The sequence below is a fragment of the Equus przewalskii genome, chromosome 10 (genome assembly GCF_037783145.1).
Source record: "Equus przewalskii isolate Varuska chromosome 10, EquPr2, whole genome shotgun sequence".
Classification (NCBI taxonomy): Eukaryota; Metazoa; Chordata; class Mammalia; order Perissodactyla; family Equidae; genus Equus; species Equus przewalskii.
Genome location: NC_091840.1, coordinates 20411201 through 20431291, shown reverse-complemented (window position 1 = coordinate 20431291; position 20091 = coordinate 20411201). Strand labels below are relative to the sequence as shown.

Genomic DNA, 20091 nt, shown 5'->3' with positions numbered 1-20091 from the left:
GTCTCGCGCCTGATCTGGAGCCGCGCACGCGCAGCCTGCATGACTGAAGCCAAAGGAATAAGGAAGTGTCGTCGCCAGCACTTAGTTCTCATTGGAGCAGAGAAAGTTCGTGGGCGGAGCGAGTTGTTTGGCGCCTGCGTCGTGCGGCGAGCGAGCTGGTGAGCGGCGGCTTTGCTGGCGGGAGCGGCTGCGACGCTGGTGCGTGAGGAGCGATGCCGAGGGAAATCATCACCCTACAGTTGGGCCAGTGCGGCAATCAGAGTGAGCAAACCTTCGGCCCCTCTCCTAGCCGGGTTCCACAGATTCTATGGGATCTCGCTGTGGGATCCTGGACTCCACCTCCAGGACATGCCTGACCCAGTGTCCAGTTGCCCAACGCCGAGGGGCCGTCCCCTGCCCAGTCGCGAGCATACAGCCCTTTCCTCTGACACGGGAGACTCCTGAGGCTTGACTTCCTGTCCCTATACTCAGGCACTCAGTCCCCCAGCTCGTAGTTGGAACCTGCCCAGACCCAGATATTCTCTTTCTCCCCCGCCCATCTCTCCCCCACCCCGCCCAGTTGGGTTCGAGTTCTGGAAACAACTGTGCGCCGAGCATGGTATCAGCCCCGAGGGCATCGTGGAGGAGTTTGCCACCGAGGGCACTGACCGCAAGGACGTCTTTTTCTACCAGGTGCCCCCAGCGAATTGGCCAGGGGTCCTAAAGGGAAGGGCAGCGGCCTGGTACTGGGAAACCTGCTGGGCAGAGAAAGCAGGGCAGCTGGCTTGAGGAGGGAGGGCACGCAGGAGCCAGAGTTGGGAGGACGGAGGCCTTGGCCTTAGCTGATTTGGCCCCCTCCTGGACTCCCCTTGACAGGCAGACGATGAGCACTACATCCCCAGGGCGGTGCTGCTGGACCTGGAGCCCCGGGTGATCCACTCCATCCTCAACTCCCCCTATGCCAAGCTCTACAACCCAGAGAACATCTACCTGTCGGAGCATGGAGGAGGGGCTGGCAACAACTGGGCCAGCGGATTCTCCCAGGTCATTTGCTATTCCCTGGCAGGACCCACATCTCCCTTCCTGTGTTGGGACAGGCCCTATGACTTCCCAGAGAGAGATGAAACCATATCAAGGATGTATGAGTGCTAGAGAGAGATGGCTGAAGGGAGTTCTGTTTTCTAAGTCAACTATGTAATATTGTTAAGCGACTACACCAGCTAGTGCTGTGTGCCAGGCCATAGAAGTGCTTTACATATATTAACTTACGTAAACCTCCCAACATCCCAGGAGCTGGGTACTGCAAGTCCACAGTCTCTTATCTGCCTTTCCGGAATCCCGAAAACTCTGAAACCAAAAGACAATTTATAACTCATTTAGCAGCAGTACCAAATCTCGGTAGAGACAGGCTATTTTATAATTTCTATCCAGCTTATTGTCATCACTCATACTTTTCACTGCAGAAATATTAATGTATTTGATTAGCACACTTCAGACCCCCAACTGATGTTTTACTTAGTATACATTATAGTTACCATATTACCTTTCTAGAATCTGAGATAGTTGAACTCTGAAACATAACTGGTCCTAAGAATTTGAGCTAAGGGCTGGTAGACCTGTATTATAACCTGCGTTATATAGTTGAGGGAACTGAGGTAGAGAGAGATTAAGTAACGTGCTCAGAATCACTCAGCTAAGTAGAACCAGGGCTAATATATGAACCCAGGCGGTCTGGATGTAGGGTGCTGGCCCGTAACCACGGTGCTGTACGGCTTCTCAATGCAGATAAAAAGCAGGGCCCCTGTGCTCCAAAAAAGGACTTTTAGGTGCTATAAGGAGAATTGAGGGTCAGAATCCTTGTCTCATGGTCCTGTCCCGCTCTGACCCTCCCCATGTCTGTACAGGGAGAGAAGATACATGAGGACATTTTTGACATCATAGACCGGGAGGCAGATGGCAGTGACAGTCTAGAGGTGAGTGTCTCTGGAATGGTAGTGGGAGCTGACATAGGGAAGGCTCAGCAACACCCTTTAGAAGCCTCTGTTGGGTACAAGACCCACCCATGTATGCTTTGCACTGGACATATGTCTTGCTGGAAACAAAGCAGAATCTCCTAGGCTGTATATGTTGGGAGGGAAGTGGAGGAGAGGGCTTGGGAAGATCAGAGTCCAAGAAATTGTGGGATGGTTCCAGTATGAAATCCTCACACTGGATACCTAGGTGCTGCCTGCCCCTTCCTCATGCAGGGCTTCGTGCTGTGTCACTCCATCGCTGGGGGGACAGGCTCTGGCCTGGGGTCCTACCTCTTAGAGCGGCTGAATGACAGGTAAGTCTGTTCTGAGGGGGTGGGAGGACTTGGTTTCCCAAGTGACTGGGAGGCCCTCCAGATATACCTTCCTATTCACTGGAGCAGGAAAGGGTCCTTCTGTTCCCTCCTGTAGTGAGGAAAGTCAAGATACAATGACTGAGAACCTGATCACACTCCCAGGGGTTGGAACTAGAGCCTAGAATCAGGGCTCTAGATGAAGAGACAAAGGTTCAGGGAGTATGGCCAGTTTGGAGTTGGAACCCTAGATCCTGAGATGTCTTTCTGCCCTTCCTCCTTTGAGGTTACGGACTTTCAGAAGTCAAGTCTCCCTTCTCCCTGTGGCCCCATACCAATTTCCCCATCCAGAATTACTGCTTCCAGACAGTTGCTGGGAGCCCCATGTTCACCAGGCTGCCACTCTGTTGCCCTGACCCTCTTCTCCCAACCCCCACCAGGTACCCCAAGAAGCTGGTACAGACATACTCAGTGTTTCCCAACCAGGACGAGATGAGCGATGTGGTGGTCCAGCCCTACAACTCACTGCTCACACTCAAGAGGCTGACCCAGAATGCAGACTGTGTGGTGAGTCCTGGATTCTACCATTCCCTACCCCCAACCCCCTGTCTATTTCATCATTTTCACACATTTAAAAAGTCCATTTTGAGTCCTCCTGGGCCCCAGTCCTGTGCGAGTCTCTTCTGGATGGGTCTTTCTGGCTGTGAAGCTCAAGGGAAATTAGGCTTCAGAATCCAGGCTCAGGGAGAGCTCTTGTTCTTTCTATCTCCGTAAGTCTGCCACCCTCTTCTGTCCCCCCAGGTGGTGCTGGACAACACAGCCCTGAACCGGATCGCCACAGACCGCCTGCACATCCAGAACCCCTCCTTCTCCCAGATCAACCAGCTGGTGAGCCCCCACTCCCGGACTCCTTTGGAATAGAACCCTTCCTTGCTGGGGTGCCATCTGGGGAAGGGAGGCCCCCCAGGCCAAGGCGCATGACATGGCACCCCTGTCCCCAGGTGTCCACCATCATGTCAGCCAGCACCACCACCCTGCGCTACCCTGGCTACATGAACAACGACCTCATCGGCCTCATTGCCTCGCTCATTCCCACACCGCGGCTCCACTTCCTCATGACCGGCTACACCCCCCTCACCACGGACCAGTCAGTAAGAGCAGCCCTCAGTGTGTCAGGCCAGGCTGGCCCTGGGCCCAGCAGGCCCTCAGCTGGCCTTTCTCTTCTCCCTGTGGCCCCAGGAACCGCCTTTTGCGGCCCTCAGAGGCTCTGCACTCAGGGACTGGCCAAGGCTGTAAGACTTCCTTGCTGACTTGCTCTCCCCTTCCCTCGGCCTTTGGCTCCCTGCAGGGCGTGGGCTGTACGGGGTCTGCTTCTGCTCCTGCACAGGGCCATGAGCTTGCTGAGCTGAGGAGGGCTAAGATTCCTGATCCCACAGCAGAGGCTCAGTATAGACCTGAATCGAAGGACACTCCCCAAAGAGACCATACTACCCTGAGTCTGGTGGGGAACTTGTGTTGTCTGCTTCTCTCTGGACTGTGCCCTGAGTGCTGGCCTTGCCCCTGTGGCCCACTCTCCCCTCAGGTGGCCAGCGTGAGGAAGACCACGGTCCTGGATGTCATGAGGCGGCTGCTGCAGCCCAAGAACGTGATGGTGTCCACAGGCCGAGATCGCCAGACCAACCACTGCTACATCGCCATCCTCAACATCATCCAGGGGGAGGTGGACCCCACCCAGGTAGGGGAGGCCCCTTCATTCCACCCCCGGAACCCACAGGGGCAGAGGGGAGGCTACTGTCATCGTGCCTGTGCCCTCCCCAGGTCCACAAGAGCCTGCAGAGGATCCGGGAACGGAAGTTGGCCAACTTCATCCCCTGGGGCCCAGCCAGCATCCAGGTGGCCCTGTCAAGGAAGTCTCCCTACCTGCCCTCGGCCCATCGAGTCAGTGGGCTCATGATGGCCAACCACACCAGCATCTCCTCGGTGAGTCTCACAGTTTGCACCTATTTTCCCATAATCATTTTCCTGGTTGTGCCTCACTTCTCTACGTTCCTGCTGCTCTGCTTCTGGCTTTTTACTGTGGAGACAGCCCAGCCTTGGTTTCCTGGCTCTCGGGGCCATATTGTTCCTGGAAGTTCTTTGTGACCCCTGCTTTCTGCACACCCCAAGCTCTTTGAGCGGACCTGTCGCCAGTATGACAAGCTGCGAAAGCGGGAGGCCTTCCTGGAGCAGTTCCGCAAGGAGGACATCTTCAAGGAGAACTTTGACGAGCTGGACACATCCAGGGAGATCGTGCAGCAGCTCATCGACGAGTATCATGCAGCCACACGGCCGGACTACATCTCCTGGGGCACCCAGGAGCAGTGAGTCCCCCAAGACAGGGACCCTCATCTGCCTTACTGGTTGGCCCAGGCCCTGCCTGACTGACCACTCCCTCAGAGCACAGATCAGGGACCTCACACATCTCTTTCTCATAAACACACATACACGTACTCTGTTGGCCTGGGGACGTGTTTACTTCTCCTCTTATGAGATTATTTATGTTTAATAAAGCACTGGATATAAATCAAGTCACTAATCTCTTTGAAGGCTTGGAGACCTGGGGAATGGGGATGCCTGTTCTTTCTCCATCACTCTGGCAGGGTCCTCCCCTACTTCCACATCTTCAACCTGAGCAAACAGCCTCCCCAGCTTTTCCTTTTCCTGCCTAGTTTTGGAGAACGTGGGTGCAGTTGAGCCACCTGAGAAATTCCTTGCCAGTGTAAAAAGGCCCAAAGATTTGCTCTCTATCTGACATTCTGGGTCCCAGTTCCCACCCACCCCTCCCTGTATCAGGTCACCTTTCTGCCAGTTTCACATCCACATCAGAGTGTCCTGTTAGTCATCACAGCAGCTGGCCTGCGGCTACCACCCCCACCACCAGACCCTGGGCAATAATAGAGTCAGCCCAAGTGCTTTTAATCTTGCAAGTGGGGCAGTGCCAGAGAGCCAGGCCAGGAGAGCCACTGGTCAGGCAGCAGGGGTCTAGGACAGTCAAGTCAGGAGACCAAATCCACAGCCTAGCCAAAAGTGGGCCAGTAGCAAAGGTGCCATAATTCCATTCTCAGGTGGTCTCAGTTACTTAAAGGGCCAGTGCCTTCCACTTCTGGTGGAAGATTGCAAGGAAGTAGTAAATATGTAGGGGCCTAAATCTTCAGGATCAAAAGGGCAAAGCAGGTGATCCCTGACTGTGGTGGATTGTCAGGGCCCCTCTGAGGCCCTTATACCCCACAAAGGTGAGGACTGTAGTAGCAGCAGCTAACACGCCTGCAGACACCATGCTGATACTTCACAGTATTTTGTTTAATCCTCATGACAACCCTATGAGGTAGTAGACATTATTATTTTTTTTTTTTAAAGATTTTATTTTTTTCCTTTTTCTCCTCAAAGCCCCCGGTACATAGTTGTATATTCTTCGTTGTGGGTCCTTCTAGTTGTGGCATGTGGGACGCTGCCTCAGCGTCGTTTGATGAACAGTGCCATGTCCGCGCCCAGGATTCGAACCAACGAAACACTGGGCCGCCTGCAGCGGAGCGCGCAAACTTAACCACTTGGCCACGGGGCCAGCCCTGAGGTAGTAGACATTATTAACTCCATTTTGTAAATAAGGAAACTGAGGCCAGGAGTGGTTAATTTACCAAGTCACTCAGCTAGTAAATGGCAGAGTTGGAGTCAAACTCTGATTTGCCTGACTGGCATCCATGTTCCTAACCGTTATACATCCTGCTTTTTGTGATACCTTACACAGCTGGTGTAGAATCGTCCTATCTCTGAGTCTTTTGGAGCCATTGGATGGGCCCATGGATTTGAGAGGATGTGGGACCTTGAACACCAGTGTAGATAGGGCAAGTGCAATCCCAGGGGAGGGAGATGTCAGCCTCACCTGGCTTCAGGTACACCTGCAAAGTGGTCCCATCACCCAGGTCAGGATAGCTGGGGACCTGCCTTCTTAGCCTCACCACCCCAGGCTGCCTGGGGCCAAAGTCAGAGGGTCATGCCCAGTGTATGAGACAGATTTGGGCTGGCAGAGCTCAGCTTGCAGGTGAAGCCCCAGCCCTAGAAATGTCCGCGGCTCCCCACTGCTGAAGGGTACCCAGGAACTTTGGGCCAGTTAGGATTTTTTTTCCTTTTTCTCACTGTTGGCCTGGGGACACACTTTTCCTTCCATGAATCTATTTGTCTTAATAAAGCTCTGGATGTGAACAGAGTGAGCAACATACAGGCCAGGCCCTTATGAACAAAGGGGACCCTTGCAAGATTGCTGGGCAGAGAACAGACAGAAGCCAGGCCCTGGGCTGCCTGAGGAGTGGCAGGGAGGCCACAAGCCTGTCACCACCACAATCAAAGTATGAGCCTGTCAGTATCAGTTGCCAGGGTCTGCAGGAGGCTGACTCAGGAGAGCCAGCCTGGTCAGTATCAACCAACTGCTTGTCCTCCCAGTATGGAGAAAGATGACTTCAGGGAAAACCAGTGTGCAACTGGTCCCTTCTCAGCTCCACCTCTGACCCCTGCACCACTGGGGACTTTGCCTTGTTCCTTCCCCTTTATCACCCTTGCCCCTGATGACCAACCTTCTGTCACTTGGGGCATCTGTACCAGTGGCTGGTGCTGAGTGGGGGGATCATGAGCTGACAGATATGGTGGGGTTGCTATATTTGAGTGGCCAGCTGGCCTGGCTCCAGGCCACAAGTGATCCCAGGGCCCTCCTTTGCGGGATGCAGTTAGAATGTGGAGCCCCAGAAGAAGGGAACACCCAGGTAGTCCAGAGTAAACGTCTTATGTGGATAGTACTACGGTCACCACCCAGAGGGGTGAATACCCTGCACTGGTGTGCCTCCTGGGAAGGAGAACTGATCTGGAAAGATAGCTCCTTTTTCCGACTGTAATAAGCGCAAACACCTCAATGCCAGCTTCAGAGCCAGGCCCCTCCCCCAGGGCTATTTCCAGATCCCCCATCACCCCACTGCGCAGCCCCTCCCTGTTCTTGGCCAGCAACAAACTCCAAAGTGTGTCAGCTAGAGGGCAGCCAGGAGGCCAGGTGGAAAGGGCAGGAGGCCTCTGGGAAGTGGGGCAGCAGGTGGTGCTGGTGGTGAAAAATCCCTGTGGTTGGAGAGACTGCAAGCCACAGAAGTAACCGGCGTGGAGGAGAGACGAGGGCTGCTGCAGAAAAGCTAAAGAGAGCAGAATGCTCAAGCCCAGAACAGGAACCTCTTTCTGACTAAACGAATAAGAGAAAATGAGCCAATTAAAGGTAATGTTCCCAAAACAGTGCAGTGTGATGTGACCCCAGGGACCCTCGAACATGCATGAGACAGAGATCTAGTAGCAGGAAGCACATAACCAAAACCAGAGTGGTGTAAATGAATCTGAAACAGAGGGATAACTGTGGAAAGTGTACCGAGATAAGGCGAAGAAGTGACGAGCACAAGGGTGGGTGGGAGCTCATGGTAAGCCCAGACGCTGGACAGAGTCAGTGAGTCAGTCTTGTAAGCCTTATCCCTGGTCTCCATGAGTCACAAACATTCTAGATCTTCCTAGAAGTGGGCACTCTGCAGTGGAGTCAAATAAAATCCAACATACGATACACCCTCCAGTAATGCCCACCTCCCCGACTTGCTCACTTTCCACTCCCTCTTGGGTATCTTAAGCAGAGAAGGAGCCACCCTAGGAAAGTAACAGGGGCGTTTTAAAGTGACATTCTGATTTACTAATTCCATCGTTTATCAATTTTAATTTAATTCCTTAGGACCTGATGACTGCAGTGTAAATTGGTAAAATAGAGTTTCTTGTAAAGCTGCAGGTCTGTCGGTCAGGGCCTAACACCCCCATGAGACTCAGCTAGAAACACCCTCCTCATGTCTGGCATTGCTATATTAGTGGCCCTGGCAGTGGAATCCAGAGGGAGGCAGGTCTTCCCTCCACCCCTCAAATCCATTACTGAATTATTAATAGGTTGACCAAATCATCCTTGTTTTAGCACTGAAAGTTCTGAGTCCCAAGAACCCCCTCAGATTGTATTTTAAAACTAAAATTCCCACGTTCCCTCAGCCCTGGGGAAACCAGGACAGTTGGTCACCCTAAATTAACGCTCCAGAGAATGATCCAAAAATCTCAGTGCAGTACCTATGAATGGTCCTGGCTGAATTACGCCTAGGAGACAGTTGTTCATTTGTTCATGGATTAGGCAAGCATTTATTAAAATGGGCACTACCTAAGGGGATTCCCAATTTTATTGGAGGGGAGGAATGTAGCATCGTTACAATTTGTATAGCATTAGTGATGCTATACACTTTGACATGCACTTTGACATGCATTAGTTATCTGGGCCCTTTGAGGTAGGATTTTTGTCATGTATCATTGTAGGGAAACGGGCTCAGTGAGGTTAGGTAACTTGTCCAAGATCATACAGCTGGTAAGTGAAGGACACACTCAACTCGGTCCCCGGGCTCTCAACCAGTGTACTCTTCCCACCACACCCAGTGTCTAAGAGGTGCTCCGAGGACTGCTGCTGTCTGGGTTACACTTGTAGATTCTTGAACTGGGAAGGGACATGATGAAATCTATTTTAGGATGGTGAGTCTGGAACTGGCTTGAAAAGTAAATTGGCACCATATAGTGTTAAATGAAAAAAGCATTCAGTAGTATTTCATTTTTTTTCTATAAAATATAGAGATAGAAGACTGAAGACAAGTATCATAAATAATAGGGGTTATATCTAGGTACTGGTATTACATGTGTCCTTTTGTGTTTTCTACATTTTCCAAGTCATCTACAGCGGATATGCGTTACTTTTATGATCAGAAAAAATAAATTTTAAGTGTAAAATGTTTCACTTAAAATGTAAATTTTACATTGTAAAGGTAAAAAATTACATTTAAGGGGCCGGCCGCGTGGCCTAATGGCTAAGTTCGGCATGCTCCGCTTCAGTGGCCCAGCTTCCGTTCCCAGGCACAGACTTACACCACTTGTCAGTGGCCATGCTGTGGCAGCGACCCACATACAAAAGAGAGGAAGACTAGTACAGATGCTAGCTCAGGGTGAATCTTCCTCAGTCAAAAAAAAACAAAAAACAATTATATTTAAGTGTAAATGAGTAGAAGAGTAAATAGGAAGAGAAGTCAGAGGTAAAGGGCCCACAGGTAGATGATGACAGTCAGGTGGGTATGAAAAACAGATGCCAATAACAAAAGAGAAGAAGAAAACTTATTTTCTGGGGGTAGAAACCAACACATTCTTATTTCTCCCAGATTTTTACTCTCTATCTGAAAACTATGGGAGACATGAGAGTTTAGGGTTATTTCAAAAACAAGTGGCTATATTTGATTTACACAAGAGTAGCAAGCAAGGAAACAAGTTCACTCATTTTTCATGTCATGAACAGCAAAAAAGTTAACACTAACTTAACTCTACAATTATTAATTGTATTAGTATATAATAAGTATACAATATATATTTATAATGTTTACAATATTTTAAATTAATATGCAATGTACATATATTAACATACAATATAAATGGATATGAAGTATTTTAACAAAATTCTTAAAGTAATGGACAAATACTCAAAAAGCGAGAGATGGACTGCTGAACACAAATACAATTTTTGCATGTGATCATATATTTTGTTTTTCTGGGGTTTTTCAATTAAATAAAATGTCTCAAAATATAAGTTGTCCAATTTTAATGCTCTATGTAATATAATACAAAATAATATTGAAATTATTATTGAGCACTTAATATGCACCAAGCACTGTTCCAAGCACTTTACATATATGAGCTCATTTAATTTTGACAACAACTACGTAGTTAGGTACTGTTTTATCCCAGTTTCTACAAATGAGGAAACAGAAGCTCAGAGGAAAGTGAAGCTCAGGATTCCACAACTAGTAAATGGTCTTTCCTCACCTGGAAGGGAAAACTTCGGAGGAGATGCAATAGCTGCCAAATTTACGATGGGCTGCCAACCGCAAGAGGCGAGAGACTTGTTCTGTGACGCTCCAAGGAGCAGAACGAGCACCAGTGGAGGCAACCATGGAGGGGGGGCTCCAGCCCCGCAGCAGGAAGAACTTCCACACCATCAGTGCTGTCCTCAGGTGCAATGAGTGGCCATGTGGACCATGAGTCCTCCTCTCCTGAACTCAGTTAAGCCAATTCTGCATGTTGACTTGCCTGGAACGGACAGATCCTAGGAGAGGAATGAGGTGACCTTTAACGTGTCTTCGAGCCTTAAGGATTTAGGAATTTCCTGGAAGCCAATTTCCTTTATAATAAAGCTTATTCGTTCTTAAAACAAATATATGAAGGGCTTACTGTGTGCCTGAACCCTTTCCAGGAACTGGGGATACCTCGGTGAATAAGTTAAGGTCCTGAATCTCAAAAAATTTACAGCCCAAGACATCTAACCAGGATAGTGATGGTCAAGTGGGAAGCATACATCAGTGGGATCACAACAGTGTGTGTTTGATAAGTAGTTGTTGAATGTTTGCAAGAATGAAAGGCTGTGGGAGGCCAGTGTGGGAGTCACACAGGACCGATCATTTGGCAGAGTCTGAATTCTGAGGGAAAGCTTCCCAAGGGGAGATGTAGAAGGTAGAGTGACCGGCATGTGCAAAGGCCCAGGCTGGGCAGGGGAATGTGAGGTGAGTTCCCTTCTCTTCACCACTCCCTTCCCATCAGCTGGGGAGGGGAAGCTCACACGGGGCAGTTGAGGCCCCCAGGGCCCACCTGGGGCTGAGGGAAGATGAAAGGGGTTGTGGCCCACCCCAAGTAGGACAGAAGGCTCCGCAGAGAGAAACCAGCAGGGCCTTGTAGGCAGGCGTGCAGTTAACGTGCTGACGTCCAGAGGGAATAGTATAGTAGGCAAAGGGAAGAGCACCTGAGAGAGGAGGGAAGCCTAAAAACAGCCTGGTGGGTTCTGGAAGCTGCAAAGGCTCAGAAGGCACGTTTCGGGGGGAGTGACAGGAGATGAGGTCAGGGAGGTAATCCAAGACCAGACAGGTCATGCCGGGCCTTTCATGCCATGTAGAGTTTGGACTTTATTCTCGGAGCAAAGGGGAGCCCCTGAAGGCCAGCTGGGAAGCTCCAGCCACCAGCCTACCCTTTCTGGACTTCTCCCCCAAAAGGACACTGCACCCCCATCTCCACTCCCTGCTTTCTCTTCCTTCCTGTTCCCTAACTCTTTCTGCAACCAATATGGCAGAATCTGACGTCAAAACTCTTGTCTATGTCCTGCCACTCCTTTCTGAAGGTGGTTTCTTAGATGCTGTTGCTGGCATGCTGACAGTCTGTTCTTTATCACTTCTTTCTCAGGAACCAACCGTGGCCTGCCCTGCTCTGCCCTGAGCTGTCCCAGACCAGCTCTGCTCAGCAAACGGGCTGCATCCTTCCCTCCCCCGAGGCCCTCAGACAGGCATTCCTGACTGGGTGCAGCCAGGGCCTCCTCCCCACGCTCAACCACATTCCCCTTTCTGTCTCTAGTCCACCAGATGCAAAATTGCACATTATTTTGTTAGTGTTAGAATATACTTTTGTCATGTAATTTCTCTTCCTAATACTCTCAAATACGATCCCTTGTAGTCTATAGAATGCTTAGACATTCATGCAGTAACTGTTCCAACAAACAAAGATGTTTTTGAAATGTACCCTCTTCATTAACGGTTAACTCTAAAATATATCAAGATAGCTTTTTTGTTCATTTTTGAAAGTAATCAAGACATATGGATATGAAACTTGGACATTCTCTTTCTGTTAAAAAAGAAAATCTAAAGGCAAAAGTAGGACTACAAACTCCGCTACAGACTGATTTTTTTTAAATTTTGAAATAATGATGGATTCACAAGAAAGTGCAAAGAAATGTACAGGAAGGTCTCCTGCACCCTCCCCCAAGACACCCATCATGTGAACATCTTGCATAACTATAGTACAGTATCAAAACCGGCAAACTGACATTGGCACAGCCCGCAGAGCATATGCACACTTCACCTGTTATATACGACTCACTCACATGTGTGTGCACAGCTCAACGCAATTTATCACATGCACACCTTCACATAACAACCACCACAGTCAAGATACTTAATTGTACCAACATCACAGGACTCCGCTGTGCCACCTTTTTATATCCACACTCACCCTCCTCCCGGAAGCCTGATTTAAATATGAAAAAATATTAAATGGAGCACAGAAAAATTGTTGAGAGAAAATACACAAAATGATTATCAATAGATATATGGATTGTAGGACAATGCTTGATTCACTTTTTATTGTTAAATTTTTCAGTCTTTTCCATTTTTCTTCAGTCAAAATGCATTACTTTCATGAGAAAAATATCTTGAAGAAACTTATACGCCATAATATCTATAATAGCGTGATTCAACAATATTCAAATTGGAAAAAGATCCAGTAAATTTTAACCTGCCTTATTAACTTAAAGTTTACTTTATCAGCAGATCAAAATAAGCCCTTCCATTCCATATGTAAAATTTTTTCATCTCCTGCAGAGCAATTTACAAAGTAAAACACCCAAGCATTGTTAATAATTCTATCTTAGCCTGCCTTTAAGGTTAAACTTGAACAAGGTAAAAGGACCTTGTTTCAGTTATTTATTGCTGCATAAAAATTCATCACAAACCACGGAGGCATAAAACACTGATTTATTGTTTCTCCTGATTCTGTGAGTTGATTGGGCAGTTCTTTTGCTAGTCTCCTCTGGCTCACTTGGGCTATTACAGGCGCCTGGAACAGCTGGAAGATCCAAGTTGACTTCATCCACATGTCTGGCAGTTGGTGCTGGGTAGGGAGCCTCAGTTCTCCTCATGACCTCTCAACGTTCAGTAGACTAGACCTGCTTCCATACAGAGTGGCCCAGGACAGGGTTCCAAGAGGGCAAGCCCCAGTGCACAAGCGCTTATCCTCCTGTGCTGTGTCCTGCACACTGGCTGTGGTGGGTCTCATGGCCAACCCCAGAGTCAGTTAGGGAGGGAGCTACACAAAGGGATCATACTGGGAGGCAGGATTCATTAGGAGCCACCAATGCAACAATCTATCACAGATATGAAGATGTGCCCCTTTATAAGAATTTAAATATGGATAAAATAAAATATTGCTTTGGGTCTAATGGCAAGGTTAAATCAGGAAATTATGAGGCAACTTCCAATCTGCATATAACCCTGGTTCAAGCAAGATAATAGAAAAGGCAATTTTCCCAATAGCTGGCTTAAGAACTAATGCCCTATAAAGTGAGTTGAATAATGCAGTTATGTAATCAATTAGATACTACATTCATTTTCACATCATGGCCTAAACTTCATAAATCTATTTCTATATGTAGAAAATAATATAGATAAGAAATTCTCTTTTAACATTCCCCAAATATAATTTAGCTCTTTATTTAAAAAAAAATACTGTTTAAAAACAACTATTTGTGAAAAGTCTAACTCCTAAAAGTTATCCAGCTTTTGCCTCAGAACTAATTTCTGCAAATAGAGGAAATATAAAAATGGATATGTTTAAAAAAATTTTTAATGGATATGTTTCTTTTACTATAAAACAGAATCAATACATGTAATCCAACTCATTTTTCTAAATATGTGTTCCCCTCAAAGTCTGACGGATCCAATGGCCCCCCAAAGCATATAGTACTTAGACAAATAAGACTAAGAGCCACTGGGAATTTGGGGAATCAAATGTTTCAGCTGTTCTTGAGACTGCAACAGCTCCTCAGACGTCTGCCATGACGCTTGCTCCCTCACCTGGAAGATGCTCCCTCCAGAAGAACTGGCCCCCTCCTGTCTCTGCGCCACACTTCCCCAGGGCTCTCTTCATTCCAACCAACCACCCTGGGCTTCTTCAGGTCCTTCAACCAGTCACACTACGCCTTCCCAGCTGTCTCCATGTGTCTCTTCCCCTGGGATCTCTCCTCACTCCATTTCCTTCATCTGGCTGGCTCCTTACTCATCCTCCAGGTCACTGAAGAGTCACTTCCAATGAAGATTTCTGATTTCTCCATATGTGTTCACCAACACAGTACTTTCCCTGCCGTACATGTCCCCACAGTTTATTATTTTATGGTTTTGGTTTGTTTTTTCTTCCTGAGGGCAAGGACTGACCTGTTCATGGCAGTGTCTCCAGTGTCTGACACATGGTGGGCACCAGAAGCATCTCTCAAATGAATGTAAATACCAGACAGAAAGAAAACCAAAGAAGAGGGCCCTCTGGAGAACCAAATTCACAAATTCAAGATTATGCACTTTACCTAGAAGCAAGCCTGTCAAGTCTTGATTTATAGTCTACTTACCCTTATTTTCAACAAAAGTCTGACGTGTTTAGATGTACGAATTCCTAGACTGACACAAATTCAGAAGAAGAAAGGAGAGGGCCATCAGGGACTTCGAGGTAAAAGCAGTTAGGACCAGCACCATCATCCTGATAAGGAGAGAAGAGACAAAAATTACAAAAAGCCACAAGGAAGAGGCCATTTGGCTTAGGGGAGAACAGACTCCATAGGAGTCTGTGGGCAGTACAGCCACACACAAAGGCTGGTGTTCATGCACATGCCTGGAGTCACCAGAAAAGAGTAAATTTTGTTCATTATCTTCCATTTAAGAAAACAGAAAGAATACATTTTACAAATATTTCCATCAAAAATAATTTTTAAATGTTTTAAGTTATGGGACCTAGAGAGATAAGCCTGGTTATCTGCAAAATTCCCTTATCTATACGGAAAACAACATTTTTCTTTTCTGATAAAAATGTAACAACGGTAAAAACAAGAGTAAATTACTGAGGGCCAACTACTCCTTCCCTAAAACAAGAGCGACGTTCCTCAGGGATTCCTGCGCCTTGTTCCTGCTCTCCTGGCAATTACTCCACTGTATTTCAATTAACAACTCACTTCCCTATCTTCCCTGCTGGGCTGTGCATTTCTCGTGGGCTGGGACAACGTCTTTTATCTGTGTCCCTGATATCTACCACAGGTCCTAGCACAGTGTAGCACATTTGCTGAACAAATGAAAGAATGATGTCAAGGCCACAGCTTCTACTCCCTGCTTTTCCTTTGACAAGAAGACATTAAAAGACTTGCCACACGATGAAATAATAGTGTACCCCAGGATAAATTCCTGTGTTCACCACATTGGCCTCCAGACCAGAAGTGTAGTGACTTTAATCCTAGATTACTTTCAAAGAGGAGGAAAAAGTGGGGAAGAGATGTAAATTTCTGCAACTAGAAATGAGTTTTTTTCAATTCCTTTTATGCATGACAGAAGAAAAGATATCCCAAGATTCTTACACAGAATAGCTTACGGTATCAGGAACCAAATGGCTTGTTGTAGCTGAATTTCCGATATTTGATCCTTTGGAAAACTTCCCAGTGGATACATTATACAAGCACCTGAATGGAGACAAACCAGTGACTACACGTATTTTACTTCCTACGAGATCAAATAATAGTCATGAATCATGAACTGGATCTGTAGACAGCTGCAGCAAAACAGAAAATCAATGGAAGGTATGGCAGTTCCCAGCCCAGACCTGCAAAGTAAGTTGGAAAAAGGGGGTGATCAGAACTGGCATAGCTGGAAGGTCACCCACGGTGCAGAACAAAGCTGCCACCTGAATGTGTTCCTCTAAAACAACTTTGCAGAGGCTCATGTTGCTCAAGGAGCACAGCCGTGGTCAAGAGATGGCCGGAAGGAGGTAGTGAGGAGAAAGAGAGAGACTCAGGGAATCACCCAACGACAGTTTGGTCAATGAGGAAAACACTGGGCCAAACAGTCCCAAATCTTGCCCAAAGACTTGAAAATGACCCATCTTCCTCTCTCTAACCTTAGTCTTCCCTGAGAATTCCCACTCCCTCTGTGTCCCATTCTTGCTTAGGATTCCTGAACCTAGAAAGAACTACTGCCGAAAACTTTTCTCTTGCCCACTTAGATTCCAGTTCTGGAAATGGTACTGTTCTCAGTATCCATCAGCCTGGGCCTCAAAGATGGAAAGGAATCACAGAGCGTACTGGCCACAGGGATGGTATGAAAAAATACCAGGTCCCTGCTCTTCCATAGATTAGGGCCTTCTCCCATTCTAGTCTTTCCCAATCGTGGGAAAGACAACCAAGGTGGCTTCCTCTCCCCACAAACATGTACCCATCATTCCAACCAGTAGAGCATTAGCAAGAAAAATAACATTCTAAGGTACCAAAAAAATACCTCTCAAGATAGACCTCAGAGTCAACTCTTGATGTTGTAGATTATCATGGGAATTTCTAATTCTGTGAATAATCTGTCACCAGAGTTTAATTCCAAGATCCAGTCCAATTCTGGTCTCTTACTATGTGCTTTCAAGCAATGCAATGTAATTAAAATGTTATCACAGCCTACCTCTCACAACGTTGTTACTAACTAGATTTGTGATGTTGGACAGGACATTTCCTGTCCCTGGGCCTCAGTTTCCTCATTCATTCACTCAAAAAATATTTATTGAGAAGCTAGTAAGTTCCAGGCACTATGCTAAGTGCTGAAGACAACGAAGATGAGCGGGATATAGTCCAGCTGAAGAATTTCTCACTCTATTGTTTGTGTGTTAAAGTAAATAACTCATCGAGGTACTGCGTGATTAGGGCAAGAATGGAGGTTGGACAAGGTAGGAGAGGAAAACTGGGAGGGGAACACCTGTGTCTGATTAGGGGCACAGGAGTCTGTAAAAACAAGAGGGTTGGACTTCTAGATAAAGAGCCTGTTATTCTAAGATCGTGGCGCATTCCAAAAGGACACAAGCCATTAGGATATTTCGCTTCAGGGAAATGTGTGCAATGCCAGCCCTCCACTAGCGCAGATAAGGAGTTTACCATTGGCAGTTTACCATTTGGCACCAATATCTCTCTTTCAAACTGAATAGAAGCCAGATTCTCATTATCAGATTTTTACATTATCTAATTTTAATGATCACCTAGGAGTGTAAGTAACATCTGGTAAAATCAAGTCTCTTTCAATTCAAAGGTCAGAAAACACATTCTGTATACTTGTGCCATACACACACTTAACCAGCTGATGAAACAGACACATCATTTAGAAGGGAAAAAAACAAACCCAGACACACATAAAGTGAATCCATGATAAAGTTTTCTTTCAAACCAAACCAGAAATAAAACCTATTGATCTGTTATTGCCAGGAACTCAATATTTACCCTGAGATGCTATTGAACTCAAATCTGCTCATTGTGACTTACAGTTAACTCAAGCACCAGCTCATACAATTTAAACCATCCAGTACTGAAAGAACTGAGTTATGAATTCCTAAAAGGTCAACATCAATCCTTTCAGGTTGCTATTTTCTCCTCCTTCTTACCTCTATTTTCTATATTTACTACAATAAATATGTTTGATGTTATAATGTTTAAAACTTGGTAGAGGTGATTTTACATAGAATAAAGTATGTTCTCTCCCATTAAAATATTTATTAGTTTTCTCCTGTCTTCCCAAGGTAGTGTGAGGGATCTGATACTGCCACATCCAGACTGGCTGGTAAGTCAGTTGTACGTATAATTCAGTGCTTAGATTTTGTTCTATCTTGAGGTTGAAATGAAGAAAAATACAAGCCTTCCCCATTCCATTTTCAATTTTTCATCAGATATATATAGATATATATCTACATACATCTTTATATATAGATATATATACCTTTATATATATATATATATTTAGTGATCAAAAATTTTGTTAAGAAGACATCCTGATGGTTGCACAACAATGTGAATGTACTTAATGCCACTGAACTATATACATAAAAATGGTTAAAATGGTAAATTTTATGTTATTTATATTTTACTACTTTTTTTTTTTTTTTGAAGGTTAGCCCTGAGCTAACATCTGCTGCCAATCCTCCTCTTTTTGCTGAGGAAGACTGGCCCTGAGCTAACATCCGTGCCCATCTTCCTCTACTTTATATGTGGGACGCCTGCCACAGCATGACTTGTCAAGCAGTGCCATGTCTGCGCCTGGGATCCGAACGGGTGAACCCCAGGCCATGGAAGCAGAACGTGTGCACTTAACCGCTGCACCACCGGGCCGGCCCCTTACTACTTTTTAAAGCAAGTAATTTAAAAAAATTTTAGTTAAAAAAATGCAATTGACTTGTGTATAAGGACCTTGTATCCTGTAAACTTTCTAAACTCATATCTTAGTTCTAGCAGCTTTTTAAAAGCATTCCTTAGGATTTTCTACGTACAATCATGTCTTGTGTCTCCTGTAAATAAAGACAATTTTATTTCTTCCAGAAAAAGACATCTCTACATCAACAAAGCAAAGGCTACCAGAGTATAAAATCCTTTTTTCTTTACCCTCAGACACTTCCGAAATATGCCAAGGAGGAGGAACCACGTCACACAGATGTCAACTCAGATTAGGGAAGATAAGATGAAAACTACTTTGATTCCAACACGTGAGAACAGTTTGAGAATGACTTTGCTTCTACATGTGATTAACAGAAAAACACCTTAAGCCAGGTACCACTCCTGAGCCAGGAGGAACGACAGCAGGGGAGGTGGACATAGGTTGTTTCCAGGGTTCCCTGGTTCATCGACTCCTTATTTGATTTCAGGGTGATTCAACCAGGGAGCACTGTTTCAACCTGTTTGGTCTTGGTCCATCCAGAAAACGCACTTGCTGACTTGCTTCTCTCGCTAATTTACAGATGGGGTTGAAGCAAGCAAGGGCAGCAACTCTGACAGTTCTCGCTCGGGAATCCTCAAAACAGTCACAGACCCGCCCCGAGAGCCTGCACAAAGGGACTGTCTGAGACCTGCAGGGCCCTGGAGTCAACAGCTAAAGTCTTCAACTGGAGAGGTAAGAAGCCAGAGGGGCAGGCAGACCAGGACTAAGAAAACAAGAGCTCCAAAACAAACAAACAAACAAAAACCATTAATAAAAACTGCTATAAGGTGAATATAGGGCAGGAGCTTCCAATTTTCAATTAGACTGCTAAACAACTATTCTTAGAATTTTGTGGTGTTGATTTAACAAACCAAATGACAGAGAGAAGGAAACTAAAACCATGTCAAAGGTTAATTTTTAATAATCTCCTAAATAGTTTTGATTAGCCAAATACACTAGCCTGGCACAGCTGGAGACATGTATTGATAGCATAAGAAACATCAATAGAGTCAAAATGGACCAAAAATTTCGACACACAAATAAAAATAATGGAAGCTCTCGAAATAAAGGAATAAGAACTTAATCCCAAATACTTAAAGAGATCGACTTACTAAATATAACATTTAAAGCAGCAGTAGGAAATATAATATCTTATTACCATATTCGAAACATTTTAAAATTTCATCTGAAAAAAAATCTGTGAAGGGGCCAACCCACTGTCTAGTGGTTAAGTTCACACGCTCTGCTTTGGCAGCCTGTGGTTGATGGGTTCAGATCCCAGGCACAGACCTATGCACTGCTCATCAGGCCATGCTGTGGCCGCACCCTGCATTCAAAATAGAGGAAGATTGCCACAGATGTTAGCTCAGGGCCAATCTTCCTCACCAAAATAAATAAATAAATAAATAAATCTGTAAAGGCACAGAAACACAAATGGCTAGCACAATAGGATCTTAAAAAGGAACTCTGATGAAAGCATCAACACAAATAGATCATGAGTTAAACAGAAATCATGTTTACTGTAAAAAGGAGGAAAAAAATATGACTTTCACAATAAAATGAAGGAAAATACAGACCACGCACAATAATACTATTATTTTAAAATCATGC

At 46.0% G+C, this 20091-nt stretch overlaps 1 protein-coding gene across 1 annotated transcript; it reads left to right on the top strand.

Annotated features, from left to right (window-relative positions):
- The first annotated feature begins 121 nt into the window (after window positions 1–121).
- On the top strand, window positions 122–4869 carry LOC103550357 (tubulin gamma-1 chain). Its single transcript, XM_008519184.2, has 11 exons — window positions 122–261; window positions 560–672; window positions 856–1023; window positions 1884–1952; window positions 2226–2305; window positions 2743–2869; window positions 3104–3190; window positions 3304–3453; window positions 3885–4037; window positions 4121–4282; window positions 4469–4869. The coding sequence occupies exons 1-11, from the start codon at window positions 213–215 to the stop codon at window positions 4664–4666; spliced, it is 1356 nt and encodes a 451-aa protein (XP_008517406.1). The 5' UTR covers window positions 122–212; the 3' UTR covers window positions 4667–4869.
- The last annotated feature ends 15222 nt before the right edge of the window (window positions 4870–20091 follow it).